This window comes from Rhagoletis pomonella, unplaced genomic scaffold (genome assembly GCF_013731165.1).
Source record: "Rhagoletis pomonella isolate Grant_MI unplaced genomic scaffold, Rhpom_1.0 Rhpom_scaffold_00001, whole genome shotgun sequence".
NCBI lineage: Eukaryota > Metazoa > Arthropoda > Insecta > Diptera > Tephritidae > Rhagoletis > Rhagoletis pomonella.
In genome coordinates this window covers 62,168,343-62,179,069 of record NW_023458555.1, presented here as the reverse complement: position 1 = coordinate 62,179,069, position 10,727 = coordinate 62,168,343, and the positions used below count along the sequence as shown (strand labels likewise).

General features: G+C 34.6%; 1 protein-coding gene across 1 annotated transcript; it reads right to left on the bottom strand.

The window, feature by feature from the left end:
* Positions 1-9,380: 9,380 nt before the first annotated feature.
* LOC118755454 lies at positions 9,381-9,839 on the bottom strand. The gene is made up of 2 exons (XM_036490315.1): positions 9,610-9,839; positions 9,381-9,545 (listed from the first exon to the last, which is right to left on the bottom strand). Exons 1-2 carry the CDS (start codon positions 9,787-9,789, stop codon positions 9,381-9,383), a joined length of 345 nt encoding a protein of 114 aa, XP_036346208.1. The 5' UTR covers positions 9,790-9,839.
* Between the last annotated feature and the right edge of the window lie 888 nt (positions 9,840-10,727).

The window sequence follows — 10,727 nt, the reverse complement described above, 5'->3', positions numbered from 1 at the left end:
ATCTTAAAGCACTCATGAACAGCTTTAATTTGATACCCATATTAAACAAATACATCCTAAGGTTACCCGGGTCCACGTTTTGGGGCCACGCCCCCTTTATATATCAAATTATTTTTTACCCTGTGACCATCCCTGGAAGATATCCAGTGCGTGTGTAAAATTTGGTTACGATCGGCTTATTCGTTTAGGAGCCAAGTGTGTCTATAGGTACATACATAATTTGAATTTTATATATATAGATAAACGTTTAATATGGTAGAAATTGTGAAATTATTTAGCTTTAGCATGTATAGTCGGCCAGAGGCAATTGCAGAAAACTGCAACTACTCGTGAAAACTTACAATAAAAGCAATGTAGATGAAAGTACTAAATATTATTTTTAAAATTAGATCCATATATAAAACATTTTACATCATTTATTTGAAGTAAATCGGAATATATTTTTACATATAAGATAGTTTCCATTTAACTCATAAAGTACATATTTCACTACAAATATTTTTAAGATCATTTCGAATTGCAAAAATAGCGCTAATTAGTTGTATTGAAGTATAAAACATTTTATTACGTCCATGTTTACTTATAAAGCGCATAACAATATTTCTCTCGCCATTTATCCGATGTTAAAATTTTTCACCACTGGCAACCCTCAAGTCCTTTATGGGGACCAAATTAACAGCCACAACAACAAAAATCGTTTCTACTGATATACTGTGGTTTCCTGCGTTACCGCAGAACTCCACAGGCGAACAGCGATGGCCTACCAACTGTCATTTTGACGAGCAATGTGATTGCAAGTTTTTGTGTGTGGGCACTTTGATGTCTTGAAATAAGCATTTGCCGCATGACGCCACCAGACAACATTCTCTCAATTTCGGTGTTTAAAAACATTTAAATCTTTAAAAAACTAGCTAAATAATTTCCTAAAACGTAATCATAAATTATCCAATACGGAACAGATTTTTATTTTGATTTAATATCAAAATTTCATCGATGTTACCACCAGCACGCTTTCTTTCAAATGAAAATATGGCTGTCAAACTATCGAATTGCCTGCAATAGATGTCAAGCAATAAGCGCTGACATATATTGCAGCACATAAGAAATAGGCGGTCTCCATTGGAAATATATTTTGTGACATGGTTATCACGACATCAGTGTTTTCCTGTGGAGACAGGGCCTTACGGACGTTTCGTTTGGAGAGACTTTTTCATTATAATAACTATAGTAGGCTCTGAATGAATACACACTTTTTGTCATGAGCAGCGTTGCCAATTGAGCATATTTTAAGGTACTAAAAAGCCTACCAAATCAGTTTGCAAACACCAAAAAATTTTTTATCAATAAAACGAGATTTTATTAAATTTACAGGTTTTGCAGATTAACAGTAGGTATAAACTAAAATACCAAATAATATGGTTTACTGTGCTACAGTTGGTTATCTATTCACGCAATACTTGAAGTTTACACAAAATAAATTCGGGCGTTTAAATAAATTAATTAACGTATCGTATAAAAAACAGTTATAAGCATTGTATATAGTTTTGATATTAATTCAATTCATATCAAACATTTTGATGTATAAAACAACAAATTCAGACATTTATTGCGTTTAAATAAAAGTTAGGTTGTTCACACTTGCTTGGTTATCAGGTTATCTGGTTATGTGGTTATATTTTTTATTCAGTTTACAACAATAAAATATACTACAGAATAATAATTTTTAACCAGATAACCTGATAACCAAGCAAGTGTGAACAACCTAATTATCAAAAATATTCAATCAATATCAATTCAATTAATTTCAAACTAGGGCTGTGCGATTAATTGATTACTCAAAATTTTAATTAATCATAAATTAAATAACTCAATTATTCGATTAATTGGAAATTATGATTACTCAAAAGTTCAGTTACTCGAGTAATCAAGATTTTTGATTAACCAAAAACAAAAATATTTGAGTAATTTGCTTTATGATTAATCAACATTTCGAGTAAAATGAGTAATCAACATTTCAACTCTTTACATATGTATAAAGTAGTTAAAGTTCCTTGATACTTTGAAAACAACGTTTCTGTTTTCAAAAATTAAAACAAAAAAATTTTTTTATATACAGAATGTAAAAAAGAAAATAAGCATTTTCCAAAGCAAACTCTTTTAACGAGCAAAATTATTTTTTTTGAGTAATCATATTTCAAGTAACTCGATTAATCATCGTTTTGAGTAATCAAAATCTTGATTACTCGAGTAATTGATTAACCGAATAATTGATTAACCAACTTGCTCGAGTAATCGAATAATCGCACAGCCCTATTTCAAACGTTTTTTTTTTCTTCGACAATACAATTTCAAGCATTTTATTCGTTTAAAAACAAAAAGTTTTTATATCCTATATTATATCAAAAACAAAAAGTTTTTATATCCCCCAATTGTATACAAAACGTTTGTAAAAAAATCATACATCTTTGAGATCTCTTTTTGCTGACCACACGTAATGTGCATCAGCCTTTTGTACTAGTTCTTTACAGTACATAATACTATTTATTGTACTGACGTTTAGTTTATTTCTGAGTTTGGTTTTTGGACGCAGGCGAGTTTTCATCACCACGAGAATTTTCAGTATTTGTTAATTGACACATATGTACATGCCTACTTAGTCGCAATTTTTTATCTGAACAAGTCGTCGTTATTATTGTCCACACTTACTTCGGACGGTTTGGAGGCTTTATAGATATACTTGCAAATAAACAACGATTAAAAAGTAACTAATTTAAAGCAAAATTAACTTACTTGTCCATCACTAATCTTTTCGCTTGTTTGTTAAACTCAATTGAAGAAAGGCGCGCAAATGCCAAGTTTTTGATATTTAACATCTTTCTTTCACTCTTTCTCTTGTCATTATTTCCTTTGCTTGCTATGAAGACAGGGTTACCATTCATAGATATTTTTAGAGTTACTATAAATAATAGATAGCACTGGCAGTATGCAATCTTAAGCAAACAAATTTTATTGCTCAATTTGGTTGCAATTTCACTTTTGCCTACCAAAAGCTTCATCCTACCAACCAAACTACCAAAGGATAATGAGCCTACCAATTTTGGTCCAATTGGACCAAAACGGCAAGGCTGGTCATGAGTAGTCATCATCAATTCCTGTCTGAAATCAATAAAAATATTTTCCACAAATATTATATGGTAAGTGTATAGCGATTTAAAGTTCCCGTTCGGACGTTCCCAAAACGGAGCTCGTATCAAAAATGACTGACGATTTTTGCTAAATTCTGCGAATATGTTAATGGTACAAACAAAGGCTGAGTACCAGGTACAGTATATTTTGCTTAGCTGCCCATCCTTTGCACGAAAACTTGTGCGCTTAACAGAAAAAAGCACTTACGCGAATTTTCTTTTCTACTTCAATGAGGAAGGTATCCGAATCCTTATGAAACCAAATAATGGAGGAGCATTTACCACGTAGAAATTACTGCAAACGAAGTTTTTTCCGAATGGTATTTAACCAGGGGCGTAGCCAGGGGGCGGATATGGGGGGATAGATCCCCCCTTCGTCATTGAACTACAATTATTTACTTTTGAATTAATAATACAATACTATTTTATCCTTCTGATTTAAATTTTTTTTATTTTTTACTACTGCTCTGAATAATTCAACTGTGTGTAGTCGAAGGCGAGTCAACACGTACATAAATGACTCGCGAGTCAGACGGTCCGCGTATGCCACCTATTACATTTATTCGTTTGAATAATTTCACTTTGGGGAATTTATTTTTAGCAAAAATTAAAAAAAACAGTGGTTTTGTTTACTTGTTGAATAATATTTTTGTCATAGGGATATACATTGGATCCTTGGCTAAAAACTTCTGTGGTAAAACTGTCCTTCTTTGCTATCTAAAGTCAAAGAGTAAGCTCCTTCAATAGGGATTTCCAGTAGAAATCATCAACGTCTAGCTATAAAGAGAATCGATCCTCAAATAATTAAAAAGCTAAAGGTCTGACCTTTAATTAGATAAGAATTATGTAACTATCTGTTATTCAAATGCTTATAAAAAACGGGGTGTTTTAAGAAAAAATAACAATATTCTGATCCGATTCGGCTGGCAGCCACGACTTTGAAAACAGAATTTTGTTCAAAAATAATAATCTATTTTCCATATCCAAAGCAGTTGCAGAAGAAAGTATCGAAAATGATTTAATAATAATAATAATAATAGATTGGCGCTTACACATATGTTAGTGTTTGGCCGAGCTTCTCCTCCGATTTGTGGCGTGTGCCTTGATGTTGTCACACAGAGCGGAGGGACCTACAGTTTGACGCCGACTCCGAACGGCGATTGTATTTTTATGGGAAGCTCTTTTTCATGGCAGCAATACGCTCAGAGGTTTGCCATTGCCTGCCGAGGGCCGACCGCTGTTAAGAAAAAACCTTTTTTCTATATTTTTTGCGATATTTCTTTGACCAGGGATTGAACCCAGGCGCTGCGGAATGTAAGCGCGCACTGCTTACCACTATACCACAGCGTGTATAAATGTATAAATGAATTACAAAAACTAAAATCGAAAAGTGCTGATAAAGTTAGAGGTTCTCCAAATTCTGAAACAACATGACATACATACATATGTATCTGGTTTGGCTTGTAAGCGCTGTTTAAACAACGGTCTCGCCATTACGCTAGATTCTAATTGTGTTTTAAAAATACTTGACATCCGCATTCGCATTCGCATTCGCGGATGTTAGCTGTTTGAAATACGCATCCGCATTCGCATCCGCGGATGTCTAGAATTCCACATCCGCAACATCCCTAATGTATATCCCCCTTTTACAAACTCATTTATATATACTTTACTCTGAACACCTGCCATAGATACCTACGTATAAATACCAAATTTCAAGTTCATGTGACTTATGGTTCCCAATTTATGGCTGATTAAAAATTCCACGCCTATGGGATGTGCCACGCCACTTTTACAAACTCGTTTATATATACCCTCGCATAAGCACCTACCATTAATATGGCTGCATATTAAATTTCAAGTTCGAGGGACTTATGGTACCGAAGTTATAGATGATAAAAAAATCCACGCCTATAGGATGCACCACGCTCCCTTTTACAAACTCATTTATATATACCTTATTATAAGCACCTACCAAATATGTATATAACTGCATACAAAATTTAAGGTTGATGCGACATATGGTTCCGAAGTTATAGCTGATAAACCTTTCACCGAATATGGGATAAGCCGCTCCCCTTTCACAAACTCGCTGATATATACCCTCCTATAAACACCTACCATTGATATGTCTGCATACCAAATTTCAAGTTCGTGAGACTTATCGTTCCGTAGATATACCTGATAAAAATTTCCACCCCTATGGAATGTGCCACGCCCCCTTCTACAAACTCATTTATATAAACCCTCGTATAAGCACCTACCATGGATATGTCTGCATACCAGATTTCAAGTTCGTGTGACTTATGGTTCCGAAGTTATAGCTGATAAAAAGATCCACGCCTGTGGGATGTGCCACGCCGCCTTTTACAAACTCGTTTATATATACCCTGCTATAATAACCTACCATTGATATGTTTGCATACCAAATTTCAAGTTCGTGGGTCTTATCGTTCCGTAGATATAGGTGATACAAATTTCCACGCCTATGGAATGTGCCACGCCCCCTTCTACAAACTCATTTATATATAGCCTCGTATAAGCAACTACCATGGATATGTCTGCATACCAGATTTCAAGTTCGTGTGACTTATGGTTCCGAAGTTATAGCTGATAAAAAGTTCCACGCCTGTGGGATGTGCCACGCCTTCTTTTACAAACTCGTTTATATACACCCTACTATAAGAACCTACCATTGATATGTTTGCATACCAAATTTCAAGTTCGTGGGACTTATCGTTCCGTAGATATAGCTGATAAAAATTTCCACGCCTATGGATGTGCCACGCCCCCTTCTACAAACTCATTTATATATACCCCCGTATAAGCACCTACCATGGATATGTTTGCATACCAGATTTCAAGTTCGTGTGAACTATGGTTCCGAAGTTATAGCTGATAAAAATTTCCACGCCTGAGGGATGTGCCACGCCCCCTTTTACAAACTCGTTTATATATACCCTACTATAAGAACCTACCATTGATATGTTTGCATACCAAATTTCAAGTTCGTGGGACTTATCGTTCCGTAGATATAGCTGATAAAAGTTTCCACGCCTATGGAATGTGCCACGCCCCTTCTACAAACTCATTTATATATACCCCCGTATAAGCACCTACCATGGATATGTCTGCATACCAGATTTCAAGTTCGTGTGACTTATGGTTCCGAAGTTATAGCTGATAAAAAGTTCCACGCCTGTGGGATGTGCCACGCCCCCTTTTACAAACTCGTTTATATATACCCTACTATAAGAACCTACCACTGATATGTTTGCATACCAAATTTCAAGTTCGTGGGACTTATTGTTCCGTAGATATAGCTGATAAAAATTTCCACGCCTATGGAATGTGCCACGCCCCCTTCTACAAACTCATTTGTATATACCCTCGTATAAGCACCTACCATGGATATGTCTGCATACCAAATTTCAAGTTCGTGTGCCTTATGGCTCCGAAGTTATAGATAATAAAAAATTCCACGGTTATGGGATGTGCCACGCCCCCTTTTACAAACTCATTTATATATGCCATACTATAAGCGCCTACCATAGACATGCCTGCATACCAAATTTCAAGTTCTTGGGACTTATGGTTCCGAAGTTATAGCTGATAAAAAATTCCAACATTTCGGCTGCGTTTCTTTATACATTCCGGATAATCCCATTTCACAGCCGGAATAAACAGAATGCGTTTGAAATATACGTTGACATATCATCAGGAACGTTCTAAAGAATAAGTAAACAAAAAAGTTTATTCCAAACGTTCAGAATGAATAAAGAAATGCAGCCTTCGAGTAAACTGAGTAATCAACATTTCAACTCTTTACATATGTATAAAGTAGTTAAAGTTCCTTGATACTTTAAAAACAACGCTTCTGTTTGCAAAAATTAAAACGAAAATTTTTTTTCATATACAGCATGATTCAATAATAGAAAGGTTTTGTAATAAAACAGTCTTCTCGCTCCCACACATAAAATCGGCTCCTTTACTTGTGCAGAATGTTGCTTACTCTACAGTTTCTAGTGATATTAGTAGTAAAACCAAAAATTCTTAATACTAAATATTCGCTGGCGTCACCTTCGTTTGCGTAATTTTCTACAACAAGTGTAGAATAGCGACCGTTTAGCTATAAAATAACCAAAAATGCCGATTGATAGAACTTTTTACGCTGATTTCAACGATACCAAATTTATTTGGCGCAGGTAAAAAAAAGAAGATATAAGAGGTTTATTTGTATTTTTTATTATCACTAAATTGTTGAAACCCAAAAGTAGATCATGATAAAATATGTAGTATCGAATTAAAGATAATAACTTGTACTTTCTAAATAATATAAAATGATTTACCATTAATTATGCAGTTTTTCAAAAAAGGTTATTTCATGAAAAAATAATATTTGTTCGTTTTTTAGTGGTTTTGGTTTAAAAATACAAAAAGCTATAAATTATGTACATCAGCTGAAGAACAAATTAATTACCTTTATGGTGACGTCATTAGCTTTTAAATCGGTTATAAAGTTCATAAGATATTAATATTTAAAATATCTTAAAACTGAACTTTAATCTTCTAGAACCTCTTCATTTTGGCATGGTTGAAATGAGCATAAAAAGTTCTATTGATCTGCATTTTTCGTTTTTGCATAGCTGAACGGTCGGTATTCTAGATTTGTTCCCGGAAATGACGAATAACTTAAAACAAAAATACATATTTTTATGTATTGTTTAGTATTTCCATTAAAACACCAAATATATTGCAAATTCGCATAGAATTATTAATACACATTTTACTTCTAATTGTATACTTTGCGTACTTTTTGTAGTACCATTCTACTACCGTTTTCGCAAAATGCGATCACATTCTTCCCCTTTCTCCTACTTCCAAAATACAAATCTAGGTAAAGGAGTCACAAATTACATAACCTTCTATTATTCAATCATGGTCATCACTTCGCAAACACGCGCTTGCGCTGGAAGTGAGAGAAGGAGACAAAAGGTGTGTGTGTGTGTATTTCGGCTTTTGAGTAACAGATGGCGCTGCTCCGGAGAGAGGTTTTTAACCTAATCGCAGCGTATGTATGTATATACATTAGGGTGGTCCTAAAATGCATGTGAAAAGGTAAAGTCGGAATTTTTATGATCGCACCTCCTAGGATTGTTCTATACCGAAAATCAAAAAATATTTAGAGGTCGCTGAAAGCGTCTAAAGTTTTCCATGTAATTTATATGGGGGAAAAACCACTTTTCGTAGAAAGGATTTAGAATTCTTAAAAATCAAAATTTTTCCATCGGAAAACTGCTTCTCTGCAGGAGATTCCTAATAATAATAATAGTAATAATAGATTGGCGCTTACACATGTGTTAGTGTTTGGCCGAGCTTCTCCTCCGATTTGTGGCGCGCGCCCTGATTACACGAAATACACTCAGAGGTTTGCCATTGCCTGCCGAGGGGCGACCGCTTTTAAGGAAACCCCTTTTTTTAATTTTTTAGCGATATTGCTTTGACCAGGGCTTGAACCCAGAACCCAGTTGCGGAGTGGAAGCGCGCACTGCATGATATACAGAATTTAAAAAAGAAAATAAGCATTTTCCAAAGCAAACTCTTTTAACGAGCAAAATTATTTTTTTTGAGTAATTATATTTCAAGTAACTCGATTAATCATCGTTTTGAGTAATCAAAATCTTGATTACTCGAGTAATTGATTAACCGAATAATTGATTAACCAACTTGCTCGAGTAATCGAATAATCGCACAGCTCTAGTTTGTATACATAAAGGGCCCTTTTCAGGGCCGCAAAGAATTTACAAGGGGATCAATTGCTTTATATAAGCTTATCTGGGTCTACATACACAATACCATATATACACAAAAGGCCATTTTCAGGGCCGCAAAAAATTAACAAAGAGATCAATTTTTGACTGCCGTGATAACAAATAAGAAATGTACATATCGTCGGTTAAACTACAACAAAATGCAAAACCGCGTATCATGATAATGCAAAACCGCGTATGTGAGGTTGCATAAATTATTTTCTACATAGTAAAAACACTCATATTTCAAAATGGTTCTCTTTTTTATAAAGCAATCGCATTTCTGGCTAGTATATTTCAACACAAATGGATAAGGATTTATTGACACAAGTGTCTTTTGATTATTATTTTATTATATTATCAATCTTATAGGATTGTATTGAGGCTAGCAACTTTGTTTTGTTCGGCAGCATAATTTTGCATATACTCCTCCATTTCGTCCCATTTTCTTCTCGCTTAAGGTACTTATCTCTGCATTCAGATGTTGCACGTAGCTTTGGTACTGATTGCTCGCTTGTTCTTTGGCATACGTCAATTGTTGCACCATAGCCTGTAAGAAATGCGTAAACATAATAATGTAAACATCTTCAAATGCACTTCTACTTCTAACTTACTTGTAAGTCTCTAATCTGTTGCTCATACATAAATTGCGTCTGCGTCAAGGTCTCTATACGATTGCCGCCTTGGATTTTATTGGCCTTATCCGACAACTGGCGTATGATAAGCTGCGCCATTTCCAACTCATTTGACTTTTCTTTGAACTGATGTTCAACATCGGGAGCACGTTGCTGCATTACATCTAACAGCCTTTTCACTTCATCCAGATGAGCCGCTTGATGCGGCCAACACCCAAAAGGTTTGTTTACAACAGAGACCGTACCGGTTATGCATTTTATAATAAAAGTAAAAACCTGAAGTTATTTTTTTACTTTCATTATTTTGAGCATATAATACCTGTTATTTCTGCTTTTTATTTTTTTAAGGCAAAAATAAAAGTTAAAATTTGCCTTTAATTTTTTTGAGCAGAAAATAATCGGTAATTGTTGACTTATTTTTTCAGGAAAAAATAAAAGTCAAAGTGAAAAATCAAGTATTCCAGAGCTGTGTATATTGGAATGTGATAGTTTTGAGGCTCCTACATGGATTTTAATCACGATTGAGAGAATACAAAGGTTGCGCCGATCTCGGACCGCTATTCCTCTCTTAACGAATTTGACAGAATCGTTGTTTGCATGACGTCACGCTTGTGCAACTTGTTTACGTTTTCCTTGCAAAATTTTTTCTTCTTCTTCCATTCTTGCTCACGTTTTGGCATTTCTCTCGCAATTGCACCAGTGTGACGTCACACAAAAGTTATTCTCAAAAATCCTCTCTGGTCGGCGCAATCTTATATTCTATCATTCTTAGATTTTAATAACCCCTATACCCAAATACCAGGGTTATTTCAAATCTATATGGCTCATTCCATTTTAAATCACCCAGGCCGGGGGAAAGTGAATTTAAGTTTGCGATAAAACTCACAGGGATTGTTCCTTGAACAATTTAAGGAGACACGTATTTTTTCTTTTTGCTCAGAAATGCGAATTTTTCGAATAATGCATTTTTTTTCTTTTTGAGTACGAACGAATCGTTTATAACTGTCGCAAAAAAGCAAGGATTTTAACGATTTTTTTTTTTTAATTGCAGATATTGATCTACTGAATCGATCTAGTGAACTAAACATCAGTAAATG